The 27895-nt window shown below is 39.8% G+C and overlaps 1 protein-coding gene across 1 annotated transcript; it reads left to right on the top strand.

The window, feature by feature from the left end:
- Positions 1-27474, top strand: MEP1B (meprin A subunit beta). The gene is made up of 15 exons (XM_029230038.1): positions 1-135; positions 2178-2196; positions 3049-3093; positions 3177-3220; positions 6379-6457; positions 13351-13468; positions 14191-14369; positions 16144-16362; positions 17063-17215; positions 18555-18770; positions 20761-21204; positions 22709-22888; positions 23651-23777; positions 24402-24603; positions 27314-27474. The coding sequence occupies exons 1-15, from the start codon at positions 73-75 to the stop codon at positions 27326-27328; spliced, it is 2103 nt and encodes a 700-aa protein (XP_029085871.1). The 5' UTR covers positions 1-72; the 3' UTR covers positions 27329-27474.
- Positions 27475-27895: the final 421 nt, after the last annotated feature.

Here is a 27895-nt window from a genome sequence, read left to right as displayed (position 1 = left end):
GATGTTTGCCTTTTAAAAAGTAAATGCTACTCTGAATTTCATAGTTTGCAACTTTCAGCTGGAAGTGACAGCATGGATTCTTGGTATCTGCCTTCATTTCTTTTCTTTGCTGCCCTCCTCCGGGTTTTTGGCTTGGTAAGAAAACAATGTATGGAAAACAATTAGAAAAATTGGGGGTAGTTGATACCGATTATTAAAGAACAACCTGTTCGTTCGTTTTTTGTTTTTTAAGGAATTTCAAAGTGTCAATGAAATAAACGTTTCTTTTTGGCGAGCAGGGACAGGCAGGGTACTGGGAGTGAGAAGAAGACCCACCAGAAGAAAAGTCAGGGACACTGACATAAAGTTATGTTTTATCTTCAGTTTCATTGCTGTGTAACAAGTTTTCTTTTCATAAGATGGAAAATGTGAAATTTGAAAATCATTCCATTTTTACTGCGGAATGTGACACATATTGCTGTTACAGTAATGTGAGACATGACGGAGTGAATGATGAATGTCACAGGCACAGCAAATACTTACGTTTTGTAGCATGGGATTTCTTTTCTGCTTCTTCATCAGGTTAGACCTATCTTTCTACAGTGACAGGTAGTTGGTACCACAAACCAACTTGAGGTTTGTTTTATTTATTTATTTTAATTTTTATCGGCGTGTAGTTGATTTACAATGTTGTGTTAGTTTCAGGTGTACAGCAGAGTGAATCAGTTATACATATATAGAGAGCCACTCTTTATTTATTTATTTTTAAGATTCTTTTCCCATATAGGCCATTACAGAGTATTGAGTAAGTCCCCTGTGCTATACAGCAGGTTCTTATTAGTTATTTATCTTATATAGATATGTGTATATGTGTGTATGTCAATCCCAATCTCCCAATTTATCCCTCCCCCCCTTATCCCCTGGTAACCATAATCACGTTTTTGTGTTTTTTTTGTTTTTTCATAATCAGGTTTTAAATGAAGTTTCAAGTGACTGGGGGGGGAACCTTTAGTTGTGATTTTTAAATAACAATTATTATGTTGAGCTGATATTCTGTGAACAGAACTACAGCAGTGAGAACAGGAGATACTATTGAAGACTTATTAAAACTGTAATTATAAACAAATACTTGATGACTTTTTTCAGGAGGTGTGTTGGCATTCCTCTGTGAGTGTGTGCCTGTGTGTGGCCAAATGTGAGGCAATCAAGGCACTAATTAATATCAAAAAGGATGGTCATCATCCAACCAGTTATTCCCATGCTTGTCAAACACCCCAACTGATTCTAGTATCTATATTCTAGTATCTACAGGTAAGTATTTAAATAAAATTGTACCTTACAGTTGTATGACAAAGTTTACCAAGTTCTTTCACATTACATCATATAACCATCATAATACCCAGGCAAAGCAGGCACTGACCATATTATACAGATATTCTGAGTATCAGGAAGGTGAACTGACTTGCTGTTAGTTGGTAGAAGCAGGAATAAAACCCAGACCTACTGTCTACCAGTCCCATGAGCTTTTTAAACTAGACTTCACTAAGAAATATCAGGTTTACTTAGTTTTTGCCATTGTGTATGTGGTCTGGGTTTCATTTCATCACCTGTAGCGAATCTGTTTTCAGAAGTTTTTTTTTTTTTCCCACTTGCAAAGTATAGCCATAGATTTTTTTTCTGGAGTATTTGGTATTGACTTTGAAGGTGGAGTCTTGAGAGAAATGTGAAAGTAAACCATGGTTAATGAGGTCTTCAATAAAATTTTCTTTTTAAAGGATCATGAAAAATTATAATAATATTTCAATATTGGGAATAAATTATTAGGTTTTTCAAGCATAGCTCCATGAATTCTTTAGAATCATGTTCACTTTAAATCATGTTTAAAGTGAACCCTTAATTGAGGGCAGGACTCTTATGTTCTGCCTTCTTTTCAACCTGTGAAGTTGGTTTCTTGTTTCTTTCACCTTCAAATCCATACAACAGGCTGTTTCATTTTTTATATGAAATGAGAAGACCCTTGGGTCAAAAAGTTATCTTAGACTCTGATTTAGTTCTCTTGGGATTTTTCCAGAAAGTTATCCATAATATTAGGGAAAAAAGAAAACCCCAGAAATGGTTAGATATAAATTGGAATCAATGAGACCATTTATTTCGTGGGCATCATAATAATATATCTTTTGTATGTGTTTGTTTCCCAGCCAACCCCAGAAATCTTTGGTGAGTCTATTTTGAGTTTTGCCCTATGTTATAGTAAAAAAAGTTTATGTGAATAATAGAACAACAGAACAGAAGAACTTAGGACACATTTAATGCTAAGCACAGTGCATAATTGCAGATGCATTATTGCATAATTGCATTGAACTTTGATCAAGCGCTGGCTTCTTTTGACTTATTGAGGAACGTTTTATTGTTTCTGCTCCGGCGTTCCATCTACTCAGCAAAAAAAAAAAATAAGTGGTGGTATAAGAAAGTCCAAACACAGTGACTGACATATCGGCATCCCATAAAATGCCTACTATTATTATTTTTGTTATTTTGTGTCAAATCAAATGGACCTGATGTCTGTCCTATTCAGTTGTACAGTTAGAGACTTGGCCATATTATCTACCCCTTTGCAACTTAAGAATAATTCAAATATAAATTAGGAATTTTGCTTGAGAGTTCCAAGGTACACTATTAGCAAGGAATATAAATATATGGATAGATTGTACTGGTTTGACCAAATTTAAATATTTGCTTCCTATTTAATCTAGTCATCTAATCTAGTCTTTCAAATTAAGCTTAATATTATATGGAATGACCAATTTCTTATTCCTGAAGTTATTTGGCATACAAGGGACATGGGTAAAACAAGAGTATATATGCAAAAGCCCCATAGCCCCAAGCCTGGCTCATGGGAGGTCTCAATCAATCGATCAATCAATCAATGAATCAATGTATGTTGAATCAGAACCTGGTACTCTCTTATCTGAGGCAAAAGAACCTTGCTTACTTCTAATTGGTAATTGATAAAGATTTTCTTCTTTCATAAACACAATGTTCAATGTGTTTTTATTCTTTTTGTTAAAGATGTAGATGGTGGAATTGACCAGGATATATTTGATATCAATGAAGGTTTGTGGATTTTTTTTTAATTCTTTATTAAGTGGGGAGTTTGAATCCAATTTGCTAACACAAATTTTTACCTTCCCTCTTAGATTTGGGACTGGATCTTTTTGAGGGAGACATCAGACTTGATGGGGTGAGTTGAAACAATGCAAGGAAAGACCTTCAATTAACCACTGCAAGCTAAAATAGAGTATCTGAGAATGATGGGACAACATGGGCTTTGTTAAGCCCAACTATCTCTAAGGGTGTAGAATCATAGTTGACACATTTAGTCAATGAATACTTTATACTCTAAGGGATTCATATAATAGTATCTTCATCATTCATTACTCAGATTTCTGTGTGGTTAAACCCACCGTCACTCACCTGGTATGCTTTGGTCTTATTGATCTGACTGATTTTCATTATGGGAACAATATGATATTTTCATTTTTAAATAGAACCTCACTGATTAAAGCCAGTTGAAGCAAAATTAAACTGAATTTGTAAATTCAATGAATCAGGTTTTTACCATAAGAGAAAGGTTTTGTGACTCCTACTCTGACAGCTGAGAATAGAGTTGCCACATAAAGATCTTCCCAAACTATCATAAAGAGTACTGGTTCTGGGGCTTCCCTGGTGGCTCAGTGGTTGAGAGTCCGCCTGCCGATGCAGGGGACACGGGTTCGTGCCCCGGTCTGGGAAGATCCCACATGCTGCGGAGTGGCTGGGCCCGTGAGCCATGGCCGCTGAGCCTGCGCGTCCGGAGCCTGTGCTCCGCAACAGGAGAGGCCACAACAGTGAGAGGCCCACGTACTGCAAAAAAAAAAAAAAGAGTACTGGTTCTTACCTAGCCATCATGGCACACAGATGAACACAGGTACCTTACATGTAGTTTAAGGGAGCTTAAACATTCCTCAACCCCCACTGTGAACTTCAACTCAAGAAACAGAGCTGCAGTGTCTGAGGTTTAGTCCTTGGTCTGCTCTTCTCTCCTTGATCCTACCCTGTACCAGGGCTTGTCATCTCTGTGCTGATGACTCCCAATGTATAACTCTGGTTCATTCCTTCCCCTGAGCTCCTGACTTGTCTATCCCAATACTAATCCATCAGTTCCATTGGAATGTCTACAAGATACCTCAAACATAATGTGTCCTCAACTAAACTCTGATTTCTCATACAAGCTGTTCCTCCCTAGTTTTCCCTCTTAGTAAAATAATCACCACTCCCTCTCCCCACTCCACTGAATAAGTAAAAAACCTAGGAGTCACCTTTGCTTCTTCCATTTCCCTCACCCCACCATCCACTCCATCAGCAAGTTCTATCATTTCTATCTCCAAAGTATATATACTCCAAAGAATCCACTTTTCTCCTAATTTATCTGCTTCAAATGTTGCCCTCCTAGAATCTTTTCCACCCTGTCCCTGTCCCCTATCCCCTACAGCAAAGTGAACTTTTAAATAAGCAACACCACCATTTCGCTTCCTGGCTTGAAACTCAACGGCTTCCTACCATATTTAGAATAATATCCAGATTTACCCACAGCCTTTAGGACTTTGCATGATTTAACTCCTGCCTATCTCTCCTCCCATCTCCTCTCTTCTTTGATCTCATCTCCTTAGGCCACTGGCCTCAAACATGCAAAATATACCAAGCATATTCCTACCTCAGAGCAGAACAACTACTGTTTCCTCTGTCTGGAATGATCTTTCCAGAGCCCCTTTCAATACTGGCTCTTTCTTATCACTCTCATTTCACCTTCAATGTCATCCTTGCAAAGAGTCCTGTCCTGACCTCTTTATCTAATACACTCCCCTAATCCCTTTATTCTTGTCCACATCTCCCTTTTTCATTTCCTCTGCTACTATTAAATATATCCTGTTTAAACTTAAAAAATATATTTATTTGGTTGCATGGGGTCTTAGTTGTGGCAGGTGGGCTCCTTAGTTGTGACTCACCAGCTCCTTAGCTGTGGCTCACTGGCTTGTTAGTTGCAGCGTGTGGACTCTTAGTCATGGCATGTGAACTCTTAGTTGTGGCATGCAGGTGGGATCTAGTTCCCTGACCAGGGATCGAACCCAGTCCCCCTGCATTGGGAGTGTGCAGTCTTATCCTCTGTGCCACCAGGGAAGTCCTTAGACTGTTTTCTTACATGCTGTTTGTCTCCTCTACTAGAAAGAGCTCTAGGAAGGTAGAGACATTGGTAGTTTGGTTACCAATGGATCTCTGTTCTCTTGAACAGTGTTCATTTTGCTGGCTGGATGAATACATTAATGAAACATTATTAGCTTTCTATTATAAAAGTTGGGAGGGAGACACAAGAGGGAGGAGATATGGGGATATATGTATATGTATAGCTGATTCACTTTGTTATATGTATAGCTGATTCTGCTTTGTTAAAGCAGAAACTAACACACTATTTTAAAGCAATTATACTCCAATAAAGATGTTAAAAAAAATACTTGATGAAGGATGAATGGACCAGGAAAAAAAAAATTTCAAGTACTTTAAAATTGTTTGAAAACTTTGGTCCAGCTCATGTGTGATTTTTTTTCTGATATTCTGAGATCAAGATGATTGAGGTTTTGCTATCACTTCCTTCTTGTATATTTTTAATCTCTAGTAAAGAAACTAGTCTATGAATCTACCATATTTATTGTCCAGTTTTCCAACAATCATTATTTACATGATTTTGCTTCAACTTTATCAACAAAATTAATGATAGAAATTAGTGATTTCCCATCAGCCAATCAGAGAATTGTGCATAAGCTGATCACATACCCTGTAACCACCCTCCCTCACCTGGCCTTTAAAAGTGCTTTGCTGAAACACTTTGGGGAGCTCGGGGTTTTTTGGGGCCTGAGCCACCCATCTCCTTGCATGGCCCTGCAATAAACCTTTCTCTGCTCCAAACTCTGATGTTTCAGATTGTTTGGCCTCACTATGCGTCAGGCCCACGAACTTGTGCTATTACAAGGATATGTAAAAATATGAATAATTGAAGTGAAATGATAGGATTAAAGGAAATATTAATGCTTATCATTCTCCTTATTAAAAAACCCAGAAATAAAAAAGAAAGAAAGAAAGAAAGAAAAAAAACCCAGAAATTAGTGATTTCCTCCTAAACCTTTGTTATAATATGATAAAAGTAGGTGTACACACACATGTGTACGTGCACGCACACACCCTGGCAATTTGTTTAGGCTGGCTGGGAAAGCTTAAAACTTCCTTTATTTCTAGATTAACTATTGATTGTTTCATAAATGTTTGACTGATACATTCAATGAATCCTTTCCCACTTAATTTTGACAGGTACAAGAAAGAAATTCCATCGTTGGAGAAAGATATAGATGGCCTCATACTATTCCATATGTTCTAGACGATAGCTTGGGTTAGTATGCACTTTGGAGTGCCCACAACTAATGTATGTTCCTGACAGAATATGATGACAGTATTTCCAAGGGAAGACTCACATGGCCTTTAAGGGTTTTTTTCTTTGTTGTTTTGTGTGGCTAAGTACACTTTAAAAAAAATAAGCAAAATGAAAAATGAACAGAACCTAAATGATTTTGTCTGAAATGTTTGCTGAGTTTTGACCAATAAAGGATGAATTCAACCAATATTTATGGAGAGCCTACTCTGTATTGGTTGCTTGGGACATAAATTTTAGGGAGCTAGTCTTTATTTTAAAGCAGTGGTTTCATATATGTTCAGACTTTACATATGAGTTTGAAACATGAAACAACCAACCAAACAAAACTTTAGGAACTGTCACTATTTTACTAATATTTTATTTGGACAATTGAGGAACTTAAACAACAAGAACCCACTATCATCTTTTATCATCTTTTTTGTTTATAAAATAAATAATGTTTTAATACTAAAAAGTCAGAAGAGCCTAATCCAAAAGAAAGGACAGCTATTCTATATTAGAAATTTATTGTAATGGAAAGCTCTAAACATGGTCCCCATTTAGTAAAAATGATACCCTTGACCAGCATCAGTTTAGGAACTGCTATTTGGGAGGTTTTTCTTTAAATATCATACATTTCAGTAGAGATTCAGATAAACCAAAAGCTAATTATAATAGAAGGCAGTAAATGTAATGATTAGTGATATGTTCAAAATGTTATGGGAGCACACTGGAGGACATTTAACTCAACCTAGATATAAAGGCATATGCATTAGGGAGCAGGTGACCCTATGCAGTAGGGCTGCCATGAAGCTTGTGCAAGTTGTACACCACACATAGGTGCCTGGGGAGGGGGCACAAGTGGGACTGAAATTAAGTTTGCATTATATTCATCATGAGCATTCATTTCTTTGCATGAAGTACTATTCATCCACCTGCCAAGCCAGCACTTGCAACATCTGCCCAGATGAGGTGCCCCTCCCTTTCTTTCTTTCTTTCTTTCTTTCTTTCAAGTATATTTGATTTACAATATTGTGTTAGTTTCTGGTGTACAGTGAGGTGGCCCTTTCTAATTCATAGAAAGGAACTATGGGGGCTAGTGCAGCCTCTAATAGCAAGGGAAGCACGCTCTAGGCAGATGGATCACTATGTGCAAAGGCACGGGGAAAGGAAGAAAACCCCTGCTGGGAAGTAGGTTGAGAGCGGGGAGATAATGAAGTTGAACAGATAGGCAGACTTCAGATTGGGAAGGACTTGAGTCTTCCCCATGTTAAAGAACGTGGTGTGTATACCAGTGGTATGTGCAGCCGCTAAAGGTTTTAATGCAGAAGTGAGATTGTTATCACTCTGGTTGCAGTACAGAAGATGTATTATCAGTGGGACAGAAAGAGAGTAAGAAGATCTGTTAGATTCTTGAAGAAATTCAGGGAAAGATTAAAGAGTTTCTGAACCAAGACTCTCTCAGCGAGGATAGACAAGAGGGGATAATTTTAAGAGAGGCTTAGGAGACAATTAGATTTGGTGATTGGCTCCAAGAGATCAAGAAGAAGGTGAGTCTAGGGCAAGAAGTGCTAGTGTCCAAGATTATGTCTTAGACACCTGGGTGGATGGTAACACCTTTAACAAGAATAGGGAATATGTCTTGGAGAGGGTAGGATAGAGAAATGTGGTGGAAATTGGTTTTGGGCATGCAGAATTTGAAATGCATCAGGCTCACTGTGGTGGAGATATCATATAATGGCTTGGTGTCTGATCTGGTCATTCAAGATAGAGAAATCTAACAGGGAGTTATTAAGGGTATAGGAGATGGTTGAAGCTATGGATATGGATGAGATTCTCACATAGTGCCTTGCGTATAATGAGTACTTCATAAATAATGGATCTTATTGGATGACCCAGGAAGATTGTATTGTGTAAGAAGATGGCACAGAATGGAATTCAGCCTGGGAGAGCAACTTTTTGGCATTGATATAGATGGGAGATCTGATAGAGATTTTTTTTTTTTTTTTTTTTTTGCGGTACGTGGACCTCTGACTGTTGTGGCCTCTCCCATTGCGGAGCACAGGCCCCGGACACACAGGCTCAGCGGCCATGTCTCACGGGCCCAGCCGCCCCGCGGCATGTGGGATCTTCCCGGACCGGGGAACGAACCCGTGTCCCCTGCATCGGCAGGCGGACTCTCAACCACTGAGCCACCAGGGAAGCCCTGATAGAGATTTTTGAGAAGGGAAGAATGGCCATTAAACAGATGAAAAACCAAGAGTACAGTAGAAAAAGCCAAAGCAACAGTAATTAATAGGATTAGAAGCTATAAAGAGCTTGTGTAACATCAGGAGAGAATGATGTTCATTGGCTTTTGGAACTGGAGAAAATCTGAAACATTTTATTAAAATTTTAAAAATTTCGGCTTTATTGAGGTATAATTGACATAAAATTATAAGATACTTAAATTGTAACTGTGGTGATTGGACATATGTATACATTGTGAAAGGATTCCCACATCGAGTTAACTAACACATCCATCACCTCACGTATTTCTCCTTTTTTTGTGTGTGAGAACATTTATGTTCTACTCTCTTAGCAAATTTCCATTATGCAATACAGTACTATCGACTATAGTCACCATGTTTTACATTAGATTCTCAGATCTTATTTATTTTACAGTTGAAAGTTTGTACCCTTTTACCAACCTCTCCTTATTTAAATATTTATTTTTGATTTTAATCTTTTGATTAAAAAATTTAAAATACTTTTGTTTCAAAATCATATATATGTATGTGTATAATACATATACATACATATATACACATATATATGTATGTATATATAGCTTAAAAACTTTATTCTCCTGTGTTCCATGAAAGATCAGTGAGCTTTAATTTGACTGTATCTCTTAGGCTATTTTTGCCATGTATTTTAACCAAAGTTATCCTAACCTTATGAGCTTTATGTACCTGTTTCTTTTTTAAAAATTTTTTGCTTTTTTAAAATTGAAATATAGTTGATGTACAATATTATATGTTACAGGTGTACAATATAGTGCTTCACAATTTTTATGGGTTATACTACATTTATGCTTATTATAAAATATTGGCTATATTCCCCATGTTGTACAATAGATCCTTGTAGCTTATTTTATACCTAATAGTTTGTACCTCTTAGTCCCCTCCCCCTATATTACCCCTCCCCCCTTCCCTCTCCCCACTGGTAACCACTAGTTCTCTATATCTGTAAGTCTGTTTCTTTTTTTGTTATATTCACTAGTTTGTCCTACTTTTTAGACTCCACATACAAGTGACATCATACAGTATTTGACTTATTTCACTTAGCATAATGCCCTCCAAGTCCATCCATGTTGCTACAAAAGGCAAAATTTCATTCTTTTTTATGGCTGAGTGGTACTCCATTGTGTATATACATATACCACACTTCTTTATCCATTCATCTGTTGATGGACACTTAGGTTGCTTCCATATCTTGGCAATTGTCAATAGTACTGCTATGAACATTTGGGGTGCATGCATCTTTTCAAATTAGTGTTTTTGGTTTTTTTGGATATATACTTAGGAATGGAATTGCTGGGTCATATGGTAGTTCTATTTTTAGTCTTTTGAGAAAACTCCAAACTGTTTTCCATATGAAATGCTGCCAGTAGGGCTTTAGTCTTTTAGCTTAAGCCTCAGGTATTATCTGGCTGTTAAGATGCAACTCACCTGAAAGGGGTGAAACTTGAAGCAACGGTGTATAGCTTCCTGTGAGTGAGTTACAGTTGCTTGCCTGAGTGCCAGATTTGAAGTGAGTGGTGGGGGAAGTAGGGAGAGGAGGAAAGGGGTAAAAGGTGGGAATAGAAATGAAGACCAAGGTGCTAGGAGCAGGAAGGGGCTAACAAGGAGAAGATAATTCTAAACAGCTGCTTGCTTAACTCCTAGGCTTGTCTGGGACCTGCCTTGTTCTTCGGAGCCTGGGGATTTAGGTAACAGGATACCTGGTGGAGCTCTTCTGCATCTGTGATGCAAAGTGAATTAAAGCCCTTGGTAAATAAAGGCACAGGGTAAATAAGGATCTTATCTTGGTAGAAAGCTATACTTTTTACGAAACTTTCACATTTTTTCCCTTATTTGAGTCTCCAAACAATTCAACGCAGGATAGAGACTATCCTCATTAAGCTTTGATAAAAATCGAAGGCAAGCAAGCTCCTTTTACGTTCAGTTCAAAAAGTCATGTGGTGGTTGGTATCATCATGCCTTACTTTAAGGAAGTGATAGATCTGAAATAGTGACCCAAATGTGATACTTACAATACAGAAAATTTGGAAACAATTTAAATATTTGACAATAGGAAGTTAGTTATGTATCTTACCGTCATATAATGTGGCCATTAAAATGGTAAAAACAATACTTACTGGGCTTCCCTGGTGGCGCAGTGGTTGAGAGTCCGCCTGCCGATGCAGGGGACACGGGTTCGTGCCCCGGTCCGGGAAGATCCCACATGCCGCGGAGCGGTTGGGCCCGTGAGCCATGGCCGCTGAGCCTGCGCGTCCGGAGCCGGTGCTCCGCAAAGAGAGAGGCCACAACAGTGAGAGGCCCGCGTACCGCAAAAAAAAAAAACAAAAAACCCCCAAAGAATAATACTTACTGAGGAAGGAAGATTTTAAGATATATTATTTAGTGAAAAAATAGTTTATAATATATTATGTAGGCTGTGACTTTATTTTTTATAAAAATATGTATATTATGTATGTACGTATTCATAAGAAAAAAGTATGATAAATGTGGTTGATTATTTCTGGGTAAGATTTTATAATTTCTTTCTTGTTGTTTATATTTTCTAACTTACAATGAACATGTATTATTTGTGTGATATTGTAAAAGGTTGAATTCTGAGTGCCTCTTATAGATTCATGGATTTTAGGTCCCACATGTATCTTGTTCTTTACTTTCACCTAGACAGAGGCTTTCTGAATAATGTCTTTAAATATTTGTGCAATGGACATGTAAGAAGGTAGGAAGGAAATAAACATTGGATAAATGCTCACTTTACAGTAGAGCCCCCTTATGCTCGGGGCATATGTTCCAAGACCCCCAGTGGATGCCTGAAGCTGTGGGTAGTACCAAATCCTATATATAGCATGTTTTTTCCTATACTACATACCTATGATAAAGTTTAATTGATAAATTAGGCACAGGAAGAGATAGTAACTAATAAGAAAAGAGAACAATTATAATACACTGTAATAAAAGTTAAGTGAATGTGGTCTCTCTCTCTCAAAATATCTTATTGTACTGTACTAACCCTTCTTGTGATGATGTGAGATGATAAAATGCCTGCATCATGAGATGAAATGAGGCGAATGACGCAGGCATTGTGATGTAACGTTAGGCTACTATTGACCTTCTGATGACACATCAGCGGAGGATCTTCTGCTTCGGGTGATGCTGGGTCACTGACCCATGGTGATGTTGATGATCGGGTGTTGGGAGCAGATAATGGATGTCCAGGGTTGGGGAGTCCCTGGTGGGATGGAGCGGCATGGCACAAGGTTTCATCAAGCTCTCAGAGTGGCGTGCAACTTAAAAATTATGAATTGCTTATTTCTGGAGTTTTCCATTTAATATTTTTGGATCTCGGTTAACTGCAGGTAACCGAAACTGCAGAAAGCAAAACTACAGATAAAGGGAGACTACTGTACTTGGAACTTCACCTCTACTTTCTCTGCTATCCTCACAATATCCCTGTGAAGCTGATTTTAATTTCCCACTTAGATGATCTGATGATAATACCAAAGCTCTAAGGGTAAATTAAATTGGCAAAGATTATGCATCAAAAATAAGTGGTGGGGCTTCCCTGATGGCGCAGTGGTTGAGAGTCCACCTGCCGATGCAGGGGACGCGGGTTCGTGCCCCGGTCCGGGAAGATCCCACATGCCGTGGAGCGGCTGGGCCCGCGAGCCATGGCCGCTGAGCCTGCGCGTCTCGAGCCTGTGCTCCACAACGGGAGAGGCCACAGCAGTGAGAGGCCCGCGTACCGCAAAAAAAAAAAAAAAAAAAAAAAATAAGTGGTGAGGATAGGGGAGAACTTAGCTGTGTCTTGTTCCAAAGTCCACACACCATCTTCTCTGCCATACTGTCTCCCACCTCCCGGCAGACACCATCCTTCACTTCACCGTACTTGACCCCAGCTGTGACTGTCTCTCCATATGCACCTGATATAGCTCCTTCCTCCGGGTTGCCCTCTGAGCTTCTTTTCCTGAACGTCTTTTCTGCTTTCACACCTCTGCCGTCTTTGAGCTCGATTCTATCTAACCTGTTAGCATCACTCAACTTGAAAGCAATGGTTCTTATTTGTGTTTTGGACCCGGAACTCACTTGCGAATCTTATGAATGCTCTCCCCAGAAAATGCACTTTGCAGAGATAGATATATATAGATATAGACGTAATTCTTTGTCTACTATTTCAACATATTCATGGTCCCTCTCATCTCAAGGTCCTCAGATTAAAAACTCTGCTGTGAGGCTTTAAATACATATTATAGCTTCTTAGATGAAGCATGTGACAGTGATTGTTCATTTTGGTTGCCTGCGAACCAATGTATATGTTCTCTGAGGTAAGGAAATGCCTTTTTTGCTATTTGCACCTCTAATGACTCCAGGGAAATATATATGGGGTGAAAAAAAGCTACCTGAAGAACAACCAATTAATTGCATGTGATACTTGATTGGTGCTGTATACTAAGTTTTTAAAAAATAAAACACTAAATATTCATGGAGGGGCTAACGCATGATAAACAATATATTGCATGGCCTGTTTCCATGGTGAACTGTTCAATGGTGGTAATTTTAATAAGTTTATTTTTGTTTGTTTTCTTCCTTCAGAAATGAATGCCAGGGGAGTTATCCTCAATGCATTTGAACGCTATCGCCTAAAAACATGCATTGACTTCAAGCCTTGGTCTGGAGAACCCAACTATATATCAGTGTTCAAGGGCAGTGGGTAAGTTGAAGAGTTGGTCTTCTAAGTGCTCTGATGAGAACTGTTATGGCTGGGGCATTACATCACAGCAGTTGCCCTCGACCCTAACCTTGGAGGGGGGGGGTCGGGGGCTTCCATTGCTGTTTGCTGGATCTGTTTTCTTTAGCCATAAAAGAATATTTTCATACATGCAACCAGACTGCCAACGTTAAGACAAGGAAGGTGGGATCGCATGCCATCCACCCTATGACTCTGTGAACTTCAACCTGTTTGTCGTTTCTATACTCCTTATTTCTGCCTTCAAGTAAAACCCATCTGTATGCATGTGCACATGTATATTTAAATTTATTTTAACCTAAGAACTCTTACTACTTCAGTTAAGAAGGTGATAGTTATTTGACTCAAGGTTAGCAGTTCTGAATGGTTGCTATACCTATAAAACCCTTATTCAAGGACCATCTGAAAAATTTTGAAATTGCCAGAAAAGATCAGGACTTGGCTGCCTGGAGGATGACTCAGTCCTTTTTAAACATTTGGTGTCACAGCCCAAGTTCCCCAAAGGTCATCTGGTCTGGAAGGCTTTTCATACTGCACTGGGGTTTTGAGAGAAATACATGGTGTCCAAACATAAGTGAAGGATCTAGGTGGGTACCTAAGTGCATTAGGCATTAGGGATTTTGCCTTAGGACCTCCACCTGCATCAATATAAAACCCTCTCCCCCTTCTGTAAACCCTCCTGTAAGCTGCTGGTCTTCAGTGGGAAATAGGCGCATTGGGAAGCAAGAACTCTCCATCGGAAAGGGCTGTGACAGAATAGCAACAGTGCAACATGAGTTTCTCCACGCACTGGGATTCTGGCATGAACAGTCTCGGTCTGATCGGGATGACTATGTCAGCATAATTTGGGACAGAATTATTTCAGGTACATTTATCTTGTTTTCTTACATTGTTTTTTAAGTTAAATACTGAATTTCTAAACATGTGCCCTCTTCTGCCATTGGTGCTGTCTATTAATAATGGGAAAACTCTGATGTTTTGATCTTACTTGATTTGGCTGTAATTCAATAGGAGCTGAAGTGCCTGAAGGTTTTTGGGGAACAGTATTCCAGAACCCCAGTTTGAGCTGGATGTGATCTTAGAAACCAGTGTTTCCCGAAGATTATTTTATGTAGTGCCATTGCACAATTTGTTCAGGGGGGTTGTGAGGAAAGGAATCTGATTTCCCAAAATTAATCTGGGAAATCCTAAGTTAAAAGAAATTAAACTTAGAGTTATTTACACTGCTGTACTGTTTAGTGTCTTTGCTAGACTAACATGAATTGTAAATCTCCAAGAGGAGCATTTCCTAAAATGACTTGATCATGCTTTTTTTTTTTTTCTTTTTGTGGAGTGTTTGGATTTATTGTTCTTTTCTTAAAATTTTTTTTATTTTTTATTTTTTTAACATCTTTATTGGAGTATAATTGCTTTACAATGGTGTGCTAGTTTCTGCTGTATAACAAAGTGAATCAGCTATACATATACATACATCCCCATATCTCCTCCCTCCTGCGTTTCCCTCCCTCCCTCCCTGTCCCACCCCTCTAGGTGGTCACAAAGCACTGAGCTGATCTCCCGGATTTATTGTTCTTTGGAGCCCATGTTGGGAAACACTGCAACAGCCTGAACTTTTCGTGACTTTGTGCTCAAAGTCAGAAAGGTTTTAATAACCCTGTCCGACTAGAACTCACATTTTCTGCAGGGACACTTAGTTTCCCTGTCCATCGTGCCTCCATAGGGTATGGCGGGGGTGTGGGGGGGGGAGGGGGAGGGGAAGGATGGCATCGCTATCAAGTGAGGCCAGTGAGGGCTGCTTTGCGCTGAGGGCCCCTGACATCACAATTCTAACATCACATTACCTGCCCCTGGCCTCACCCCTACCCAGAGTCTGGGGGAAGGCACTGAAGCCAACTGAAAGATTTCTAGAACAAGAGAAGTGTTGAGCTTTAATCTATGGCCTCACTCTTTAAGATTTCCAATGTCTTATTTCTGTTAGAAACTTCTGCCTCGACTTGATAACACATCTTTATGCTTTGTTGATCAAATCTACCTTGTTGTGTCCGCAAAATCATTCGATTTCACACTGCAGTCAGTGGCCCATTGGTATGATGCTAAGCGGTCAGGAATCTTCTCTAAATGTATTTATTTACATACATCTACACGTGTTCCAGAAACTAAGAATAACTAAGATAACTAAGAAATCACTGACGACGTCAATCCTTTCTGATGACCACGTTATCATTCCCAGGTCCTACCCCACCACACCTCCCAAAGTCCTCTTATTTTCATCTCCATCCACTGAGGATACTCTACCTCTCCTCATTGCCAATGACCCTGAGTGTTTCAACAACACTTTTTAGAATCCTTCTTTCCATTAGCAGTTCTTAGAACCTTAGGCCAAATGCTAAAGTCCAACTTTGAGCTGAAATGAAACCTTAGATAAGTTCAGCATGACAGCTGGTATCACAATTCTAAGTTTGAATAGTCTATTCTAAGATAGGAATATATGAAACACTCTTGAAATACCATAGAGTGTCGGTTGTAGCCAAGGTTGCACTGTTTATTATAGTCTTTATTTCTAAGTTAACAGTGTTTGGAGTAAGATAAACTAAATTTTGTGAACATCAAGTAATTAAAGATTTTTATCTATCATTTAGGCAAAAAGAGCAATTTTGAATCCTATGATGACCGACAAACAGACTCCCTGAATGTTCCCTATGATTACAGCTCAGTGATGCACTATAGTAAAACTGCATTCCAGAATGGATCAGAACCAACAATTGTGACAAGAATCCCAGACTTCATGGATGTGATTGGCCAACGAATGGATTTCAGTGACTCTGATATCTTAAAGTTGAATCAACTGTATAACTGCTGTATGTGACAGGTTCTTCGAAATGACTTCTCCTCCTCTCTGCTCTGTAGGAAAACATTCTGTTCTGTGCCATTTTGCCAAGCATTGCTGGGTTTTCTGAAATTATAGTTAGATAATTGTTTGATAATAATAGTTTGATAGTTGAAGTTTGATATTCTGAAAGAAAGAAAACAAAACAAAACAGAATAGCCCCCAGATACCAGACTACAACATGGAAGCAGCATTTTTCTTCTCACAAGTTCTGGGCTTTAGATATAAAAACAAACGGAGTCCTATAGCAGCATGAGCATGACCCACTCAAGTTTTTGAACCTGTTACTAATGCACATGTGGACCAACTTGATATTCAAAACTCTTTTCAGCCCAAATGAGGTGTGCAGTCATAATATAAATGGGATCAAATAATCCAGGTTGTGGTTTATTACTCTGAATAACTAGGGGAGTGTAGACTCAGGTTTCTATAATTAGTTAACCTGATAAACAAGACTTGGGGCAGGCAGCTTATACAGAACTACACAGTTGGTCGATTGTCTTGGTTTTGCAGATATCAAGAGATCTTGAAGCCACCATCACTCAGAATCAGTGACAAGTCCCCTTTAATGTCATCCTAGAATTCCTAGTGCTTCAGGATAATCTCAGTTTTTACTACTTAGATTATCATGTTATATATGAGCGTCAATAATTGTCTTTTTGCTTTGGTAGCCTCTTCCTTGAGCTTTATGGAGTCGTGCGATTTTGAACTGGAAAATGTGTGTGGTATGATTCAAAGTTCAGAAGATAGTGCTGACTGGCAACGGGTCTCCCAGGTTCCCGAGGGGCCAGAGAGTGATCACTCCAACATGGGCCGGTGCAAAGGTAACAGGAGTGAGATACTTCCAGCTTTTACTCTCAGTGGTTCTAGCCTCTTTCTTTGCTGTGAAATACTGGGATTTGAGTTCTTATTTTTATTAGAATTATTAATGATAACCCACTCGTGCTGCTCAGGAATTGGTTCTGTGCCTTATAAGGATATGGTTAATTTCTTTGCTTTTTACTGTCCAAGTTTGCTTTTTTTCCCCATGAGTCAGCGCTGGGCTCTGTGAAGCCTCTACCCATAGTATGTGCCCACAGCAAGAGGGGCTGCCCCTCCCCGAAAGGACTCTTTTCTCTGGAGAAGTGGGGTTGTTTTCTTGAAGCCTGAAGAATCCAAGAGAACTTCAGTGAACAGCACCAGGCTGTGAATTAATCAGTTTCAGAATTTCAGCTGGTTGTGATTACACGTTCCTGTTACAAAAATACTTTAAATGCAGGTAGAAAGTACAATTTATTTAATTTTACTCAGATGAGTATTCTTTTCCACTGAAATTTTGTTTTGAATCAAATAGTCATTTATTTGGCTACAAGCACCACATTTTAATTTATTTTCTCATTTCTGGCAGCAAATATGTAAAACTAGCCTTCAGAACCCAGGGCCATTGCTTGACAGCTCAGATGACCTGGGAAGGGGTAGAGATCTCTAAGAGCATGGAGGGGCTTTTCCTTTTTCTTTTTTGGGGGATTGGTGGGGACATGACAGATGTTGTTTAAAGGTACAAACTTGTAACAATTAGTAAAAAGCCCTAGAGATCTAATGCACAGCATAGTGAAAATAGGCAACACTATTGTATTATAATCATCAAACTTGCTGAGACTAGACTTAATTATTCCCACCACCAAAAAGAAATGATATTATGTATTGTGATAGAAGTGCTAATTATTGCTACAATGACAATCAGATGCCAATATATAAATGTGTCAAATGAACATGTTGTGTACCTTAAATTTACACAATGGTACATGCCAAACATATTTCAATTAAAAATATTTTTTAAATGTAGATTTGAATAGTGGATAGTGGTTCTACATAGATCAGTAGGAGGGAGGAAGGGAAGGGGCGGGTGGAGAGAGAGAGAGAAAGAGGGAGAGAGAGAGAGAGAGAGGCTAAACCAAACAGGTAACACTTTTTCCCATTTTTGAAAACTAACATGTGTAGTAAGAAAAAAGTGATCTAATGTTGCTTTTCTTCATAGACTGCCTGCTCCAAGAACTGCATTTAAATGCTCAAAACAGTGCCCTGCATACAGTGGGAACTAGGTGGAAATAGAGTGCCCGCGAGACACGCATTCCTGTATCCGGTATCTGTTTTCTCAGTTCTGCATTTTGTCCTCTTTAACAGGTTCTGGTTTCTTCATGCATTTCAACAGGAGCTCTGTAAATGAGGGGGCCACAGCAATGCTGGGAAGTAGAATACTATACCCTAAACGAGGATTTCAGTGCTTGCAATTTTTTTTATATAACAGTGGAAGTGAATATGACCAACTGAACATCTATATCAGGGAATATTCTGCGGCCAGTGTGAACAGGACTCTGACCCTTGTGGAAGAAATAAAAGGTACACTATCACGATTCTTATTCTTGGGTTTAGAGTGAGTCAGTCTTAACCCTTTACTTAATGCAAAACCACTTACAACAGGGTAGGGGCTATGGACTTAGTACTTTTTTTTGGACTTAGTACTTTTCAATGTAGAACTTGGTCCTACTTGTTTTATGCAGTGGTTGGGAAGCTAAAATGAGAGTCCTTTCTGTGCTACAGAATATGTGACACTTAAGAAACTGTAGATCAGTCTCTGGTGCTGGGGAAGTCCGTTCTTGGCAACTAATAAAAATATAATGGAAACTAGCTTAGGCAAAATGTGAAGAGTTACTGGCTCAACATAACTATATTGTAGAATGGAGAAGAGAGGAGCTGGCCTCAGGCAGGATGGGACCTGTCCCTGAACATGGTTGGGGACCTTTCCTGTTATCTCAGATGGGCTTTGTCTGTAAAACTGGTGCTTTGGCTGTTTCACTTCCCAGCTTACATTTTACCAAATGTACCATCAGACTAGAGAAGGGTCTCTTCCTCTAATTTCTAGCCTAGAAAAATAAATTCCAGCAAAGGATTCTAATTGTTATGACTTGAGTTAAATGCATCTTCTGGAGCAATTCTGAGTGGAGAGAGGGCAACACTGATTAGACGGCCACCCTTCCTTCTAATCATGTGTCCGGGAGGTGGGTCACATTGATCACATATTAAAGCAGATGGTTCAGAAGGTCCGCTGAGGAAGGGAAGGGCTGTGGCCTGGCGGCTGTATTACTGTCTGCTCCACACAGTGACCTCTTGGTTTGAATGAATTGACTAAAACCTATTATAAAACTGATCCACATTATGTCATATGTCATGCCATTTTGCCCCTGTTTAACAGTGAAAAACAATCTGAAACATAGATGATGTTTTCCTATATGTATATGTATATACATATATACGCGCATTATACATGTACATTTTATGTATCGAGTGCATATATAAAAGATTATAAATAAGATTATTACACACGTAGTTGATTACACATATATTAGCAATCTGTGGGTGTTATTACTAACAGATAATAGCACAAAATGTACTTAAGAAACCTGCTTAGGAGTCCAGAATTTAAACTGAAAGCACTGGTAAAAATGAAGTGGAGGCTCTCATGAAAGGTTTTTGTTCAATCTGGGGTCCTTCCACGGAGAATAGCATTTTCTGTAATTTGGATCTTTCTAACTTATTTTCAAGCAACATGTTTCTCATTAAGTGCCAATATATTTAAGTTTGAAGGCATTGAGTTAACTACTAGTTTGACATGAATTCCTGAGCTATTCTCTACCTGGGAGGCTTCTGAGAACTTTTAAATGGACTGCTTCTTATTTGGGTATGTGACATCAGAAAATAAGACAAGATGTCATACAATGTGCTGCTAGCTAGGGGTAGGAGTAATAGTGGAGGGGACGTGTAGTCTGGGAAGAAAGGAGATGGTACCAAATATCAGATATGTAACATCGAGTCAGTTGCAAGATGTGGGCTTTCTAGGGTGTGGTGAATTCATACTTAATACTGCCAAAGAGTTGACTAAAAATTTTGCATGTGAAGGAAGTATTCCGATCAAAGTATAAATAGATTAAAGGAGGCTTTGGCTGAGTATCACAGGAATCTGGGGTACAAGTGTAGAGTATTGGGCTTGCTTGTCTGTTTAACTAACTGAATGGGAGGTAACTTGCAAGTTGGGCATGGAGCTCTCATGAGTTAGATGCTATCGTTTGCTCACCTATCTCTGGGAAAGGGTGCTCTATCTAAGAATCAGCTAGATAAGCATCCAGATATTCCAGAGAGCTGCGCCATCCCCACAGAAATGCCTTGAAGTAACTGGGCCTGAGCTGGAGGCGTAAGAAAGCCAGACCTCATACCCGCAGGAAGCAGTAGGTCTAGAAAGACCCTTTGTCCATGAAGGTTAGAACTCTAATGTCGATTTGCGCATGATTCATAGTCCTTTGTCCTCTTTGGAATAATAATGTCTCTCTTGCAGATATACCCATCGGGAGCTGGCAGCTTTACCACGTAACACTGAAAGTGACCAATAAATTTAGAGTGGTATTTGGAGGCGTCAGAGGCGCTGGTGTCTCACGGGGTGGCCTGTCTATTGATGACATCAATCTTTCAGAAACACAGTGCCCTCATCATGTCTGGCATATAAGGAATTTCACACAGCTCATTGGCAGCCCCAGCGGATCTGTCTTCAGTCCTTCATTTTATTCTTCTAAAGGCTATGCCTTTCAGATTCGCTTGAATCTAAGTAGTTTGCCTAATGTAGGAATGTATTTCCACTTGATCTCTGGAGCCAATGATGATCAATTAGAGTGGCCATGTCCTTGGCAACAAGTCACGATGACCATCTTGGATCAAAATCCTGACATTCGACAGCGTATGTCCAACAAGCGGAGTATAACTACAGACCCATTTATGACCACTGGTTTGTGACTCATCTTTTTTATTGGTAATACACAATCACTGCTCTAGGAGGGATGGATGATTTGGGAAGGAAAGACTGCATAGCCAGGTAGCTAGGGAATTTTGAGCCCCAAATCTAAGGATCAGAAGATATTTAGGGGAAGAGCTTCAGCAGCTGTGGACAGAGTCTCCCAGGCAGGAGACTGTCAGAACTGTCAGCAAAGATGCCAACAAATTGAGAAGATATTGGCTATATTTTTGGAAACTGATGACAATACCTGAATTCCCAGGGTTGTACGAGGAGTGTTTTAGTTTTAGAGTCCGACGCACCTGGATTCAATCCAAGGTTTGCTTCTCATTAGCTGTGTAACCTTGAGCAGGTAATCTCTTGGAACACCAGTGTCCTCAGAAGTAAAACTGGGACAGTAATAAAAACCCCACACATTTGTTAAAAGTATCTCTACAGATCAAGTAGGGAAGTTTGTGGAAGGGCCTGGTATGGCGAGGCTCTCAGATGTTGAGTTCTCCTAACCCATGCTGTCCTGGTCTTGCCTCTGAATTGTCAAAAACAGTTCAGCTTTTGTAATGGGGGTGGTTTTTGATCAGAACGAAGATGTTGAGTAGGTGCTCCGTAGTGTTGGGAAGGGTATGGGAATGGATTGCAACTTCTTATTAAAGAATTCTGGAGGACTTGCCAATGGTGACACCATCCCCCCTCTTTCTAGTCTGAAAAAGAAGAGCACCCAGAAAGCAATGATCACATTTCTAATTGTAATAATCCTTTGCCCTCTGGGAACATAATAAAGCGAAAAATGGAATTGTGGCAAGGTGAATATTATTGCCAAATCTGAATTCTGTATATGAAAAGAATGGACCTGAGTGGCTTGGGGAAAATATATATATATATAATCTGATAGGAAAAAAAATAGTATTCACAAAGAGGTGTGGGGATTTGATGTTCAGAATTTCTTTACCTTTTTCCAAAACATTTCTCCCTGAATGATATTGAAAATGGCTCAAGTTTAGGTGGGTCACCACCTTTTCCCAGAAGCAGTGCTTCTCACTGTCTTCTACTCCTGAAGGACTTTACTCTGTTAGGTGAATAATTCAATTACTGAGGTGAATTGTTCAGTGCTAATATTAAAAACTCTCTCAGTAACACATTGATTTAACTCAGCTAAAAGGACTACCTGTAACTCAGAAGGCCACTAAAGAATGATTCTAATGGGCAACGGAGTTTCTACACTGCTTGTTCAGTAGAAGTGTGACACCCCCATGCAGGAAGCTTTTGATACCTCTCCACTCATATTCCAGAATGTGCTCCTCTCTGCCATGGCATCTCATTTCTTTAGGACAGTCTAAATGAAGAAACTCCAGTGACTTGCCAGGGAATACATTACAGGTCAATAGCATCACTGAATTATTTTGAGCTCTGTCCTAATTGTGCTTCACATTGCTTGTGCTTTCCTACACCAAAAGCTATGATGATGTTAAACACAATCCATTAATATAAATTGCTTTTTCAGGTAATGGAAACTATTTTTGGGACAGGCCTTCCAAAGTGGGAGTACAAGATTTTTTCCCTAATGGAACTCAGTTTCAAAGAGGTAGGGGCTATGGATACAGTGTCTTTATGACCCATGAGAGGCTGAAAAGCAGAGATTTTATGAAAGGAGATGATGTTTATATCCTCCTGACAGTGGAAGGTATGTCAATAAAAGTCATTTTATCTAAGCTGCTTTTTTTTTGTGGTCGTTGATTATTTACTGTGTTTTTCTGGATTCCGTGTTTAGATATATTAGAAACGTGGGAGGGAATGGACATGAGTGAGATTTTTTTTAGTATGAATCATTAACAATATGAAAATAATTTAAATGAAAACAGGGACAGTTCCAGGATAAAGAACTTAATTAACACTGCCTGGAGCAATAGTGGAAAGCTTTAGTCCAGAACACTTCTTTAGAAATAAGCTGAAGTATAGCCATTATACCCTAGAATTTAACTCTAGGACTCCAGAAGTAAAAATATACCAGAAACACATAAAATTAGAGTGGAAATGATCCGGCTTTATTGTCTCTTTCAGATATGTATACATACATATATAGAGATGTGTGCACACACACATATATCTTGTCAGTAATAGCATTAATCTATTGTCTTCTAAAATTTCTCAGCCATGGCAGCCAATAATTACATTTCCCAGGAATACTGTTTGTTTCCATGCCAAGGCCCAGGCAAGCATGTGTTCAGTTGTAGTCCCGCAGGCTGGTTCAGCTTCCCTTTGTTTCTAGATTTCAGCCTGCCTGTTTATTTTTTCACTGCCTATAAACGTTACTGAATGGTGCTTCAAGAGTACCTGAATTTCTCACAAACCTGAAGCCTGAACATTTTATTTTGAAACTTAAAGATCAAATGCTTGTTAAACCCCCAACTGATTTCCCTCCATGCTCTCCTCTCACCCTCCTTAGACATATCCCACCTTAATACTACACAAAATGAGCCAATCCCGACCTTGGGCGTCAATGACCTTTGCACAAACTTTAAATGTGAGAATGATGGCATTTGCATTCTCCATCATGGCAAAGCTGAGTGCAGGTAAGGATACAATCTACCCATTCTTTTGTTACATATTTTTTCATTCCCACAATGTAGGATTCATATGATATTTCATATGAATGAAATCAGTTGATTCTCATCTCAAAACCGTTCATAAGATATTTATCTTTTGCTCTCCATTTGGGACTTTGTGTTGCCAGCAGAACGACAGAATTATTTATGCAAAGGTAGCACGTTATTCTAATTGCCTGAAACAGTCCTCATGAGTTACACATCTTATTAGGTCCTCACAACGGTCTGGTGTGGTTACTGTGACTGTCCTCGTTTCCTAGATGTAGATACCTAAATTCTAAGAAGAGCTTGGCCACGGTCATAGCTGGGATGTGGAGGGACTGGGACACCGAGAACTAAATTTTCTCCAGTACCTATGCTACCTTCCTTTCCCAGCTGGGAGCTGCTGTGTTAAGTCCCAGATTAGGAGTAATTCCATTGCTCCTTTCCGTTGGCCCTGCCTGTGCTAGTCTAACCAACCCTTCTAGTCCAGAATGGGTGACAAATAGTTCTATCTGCCAATGACCTGAGTGTTGACTCACACCTTCGATGGTGAAGATTTTCAGATTAAAATATCAACTCATAACTCTGAGTCATGTTCCGAACATGTAGGTGTCCGTCAGGGGAAGACTGGTGGTACATGGGAGAAAGGTGTGAAAAGAGAGGCTCAACTCGAGACACCATTGTGATTGCCGTGTCTTCCACTGTTGCTGTGTTTGCTGTGATGCTGGTCATCACCCTTGTCAGTGTCTACTGTACCAGGAAAAAGTATCAAGAGACAAGTTCAAACACAACAAATATGACTCTGGAAAATGTAAGTTGACTCTCATATTTGGTTATTCAAAACCTATTGATGGAATTATATAAAGACAAATTAGGACTTTTTATATATACTAAAAAAAAAAAAATTTTCTCTACTCCCTATGCTGGGGACAACAGCTTTGAGACTATGAGTTCTTGTTATGTTCACTATAAAGCAACAGGTCTTAAATTGGGATCCATGGAGGGTTTTACGGGGGATTTTATTATCCTTCTGGAACTGTACCCAGAATTTTGTGTGGTTGTGCAATTTTCTGGGGTGGGAGTCTGTGACCCTCCTGAAAGGCACAACTGATTTTGCCTACACATTTCAACCTTCCTGGTTAAGGGGAGAGGTGACCTGTAAGTGTCATCATTCTAAAGGTTGAGCTCAGGCTTGTAGGAAGGGAGTGCTAGGCACATTTGGGGCTTTTGCATTAAAGAAGTTTCCAAATGATTCTGGCTTCATGTGTGGTAACTAACTCTAAGGCAAGATTTTCAAGTAGAAGTTTTAAAGTCTTGCCTCAGAAGGTCTCTAGAATGGCAATACACTCTTGAAATTACCCTGGGGACTATTTGAGATGGATACTTGCACACAGGACGTTCACTGTGCGTGCTCTTGGGAACACCAGTGATGGAGTGAGGGAAGGTGGACCAGGCAGAGGGCGAGGTTGGATTGTGCTGTGGTTGCAGCTGAGGCCTCAGCATCCTCTGCAGCGAGCTCTGGAGCTGGGGGGGCCCTTAGAGTGCCCTGAATTGAGGCAAGGGGGCCAGGCCATTGTACTCCCCACATCAACAGCCATTGGATTGGGGCTGTCCCCGGGGAGGGAGCAGAAAATTAAGCAAGGCAGCACCCTTTGGGGTAGGGCATGTCCTGCAGGAAAGCTTTCATTTGGAAGGGCAGGACTAACAGAGAACCCCAGCACCCACTACATACCCCAGTCACAGAGAGCACAGTTTCATATGCAGATTCCTATTCTCACTCATAAAAGAGCACTTCTAATGGAATAAAATCTGAGCATCATTTAAAAGTGAAACTTAAAAATTCTTCCAGTTCTATTTCATTCAAAACAGGGTCTCTGAAAATTCCTAGCAAAACTGAAGACAAAACACGCCCGATTAACACATCTCTGAAACCGAAAATACTGCAATTACCTTAAGCGTGAGGATATTTTCTTTAAAAAAATGATTATTCAAGACATGCTGTATTTAATTAAATTAATTAATTAATTAATTAATTTTTTTGCGGTACGCGGGCCTCTCACTGTTGTGGCCTCTCCCGTTGCGGAGCACAGGCTCCGGACGCGCAGGCTCAGCGGCCATGGCTCACGGGCCCAGCCGCTCCGCGGCATGTGGGATCTTCCCGGACCGGGACACGAACCCGTGTCCCCTGCATCGGCAGGCGGACTCTCAACCACTGCGCCACCAGGGAAGCCCAGCATGCTGTATTTTAAATTTTCGATTTCTTTTAGTAGACAAACTTATTTGTTTAAAGACACTTGTTTGTTAAAGACAATACATTTGTGAAGTTATTCAAAAGATGAACAATGATAATGAACAGAAAGCAAATAGTTTTATTCTCATACACTGCTGTCATGTTTCCTCAACCTCAGGAAGATGTTTAAAGCTGGTCATAGGCAGTGGAGCAATTACTTCACAAGCTTATTAGAAAACTACTTAAAATATATATAGGTTTGGGCTTCCCTGGTGGCGCAGTGGTTGAGAGTCCGCCTGCCGATGCAGGGAACACGGGTTCGTGCCCCGGTCCGGGAGGATCCCACATGCCGCGGAGCGGCTGGGCCCGTGAGCCATGGCTGCTGAGCCTGCGCGTCCGGAGCCTGTGCTCCACATCGGGAGAGGCCACAGCAGTGAGAGGCCCGCGTACCGCAAAAAAAAAAAAAAAAAAAAAAATATATATATATATATATTTTGTTTTTTGTTTTTTAAAACAGGTATTTCCAGCTTACTCTATGGCTCAAAATAAAAGGGACAGATCAGTCAATGACCCAGTAGGTCAACCTGGTGGAAGCTGTGCCCACCGGCATGGTCCTCTGGGCTAGTAGGGATGTACTCCGGGGCTGGAGTAGGAATGGTGGGGGAGTGGTTAGGGAGGAGAGGACCAGTTAGCTGGTGGATGGGACTGCCAAGATATTCCTCTGGAAACTGGTAGATGTAAGTGCTATTATAAAGGCCGATTTGTTGACCTAAAATTGGAATTAAAGAAAATGATAAAACAAAGAGAAGAGAAAGAAGGAAGTTAATTCAATCAAGGAGAGAACTATTAGAGTATCAGGGACATGGTAGGGCCATTAAGTGGAAACACACACACACAGCCACCATATTATAAAAACAGAACTGTTTTGCCTCTGGGTCATTTAAACATGCCCAAGAGCAAGGAGTCAACTTACATTTTCCTTAGTCTAGGCATTTCTACAGTAAATTTACTGATAGCAGAAACTCCAGCTCTAGTTTAAATCTTAAATCGGAATGACCTTTTTCCTGAGACTGAAGTTTGTGCTCACCCTGATATTTTAGCATCTGAATAAAGTGGGATAGGCCAGAGCATGTTCCTGGAGACAAGCCTGGGGTCCCCTTGCCAGTTGGGAGGGATGCCAGGAGACTGCTCATGGCACTTCATTTAAACATTAGACTGTTTCGTTGGATTCATTTCAATGAGAGTTTTTAAATTTAGAAATTAAGTGATCGATTGTTCTTCCCCCTTTTAGCAATATGCACTTTGAAGATTAACTCAGCAATACAGCCAACAAATGAAATGAAAAATTCTTCATGATGGTTTCACCTACAATATATTACAACCACTTCACCTGCTATAGACGGATCTTCTCTGTACATAGCTGGATATACTACAAATCATTATTTTGGTAAAGGTCTAATTGGTGAAATGTTGCTTGTGTTTTTGTTTTTAAAGGAGGGGAGTAAGAAAATAAAAAATAAAAATAGATAAAGGTGGAGAAGAAATTCAGGCTGTTCTGGAAGCATAATATTGTCTATAAGACGGAGAGCAAGAACTGGGGGTAGCTTTCAAATGACTGCCTTCTCTTTGGGGGCCAAGTGTGTTGGCCTCACAGGTGATTCCCTAGAAACCCACTGGACACACCCAATGGGAATGATCTTCCATGTGGAATCTCAGCATTTCCATGCTGTCCTGTCCCGATGTAGGGAGGGACAGAGGGCAGCTCCTTTCTCCCTGGGGAAATGTGCCCCCCACAGCTCTAAAACTGGCCACTCTCTTGTTTCCTTTATTATTATTATTATTACTGACCATGTTTGTGGCTTGTGGGATTTTA

Source organism: Monodon monoceros, unplaced genomic scaffold (assembly GCF_005190385.1).
Source record: "Monodon monoceros isolate NGI ecotype Baffin Bay Population unplaced genomic scaffold, NGI_Narwhal_1 Super_Scaffold_1, whole genome shotgun sequence".
Lineage (NCBI taxonomy): Eukaryota > Metazoa > Chordata > Mammalia > Artiodactyla > Monodontidae > Monodon > Monodon monoceros.
This window is presented reverse-complemented; position numbering and strand designations above follow the sequence as displayed.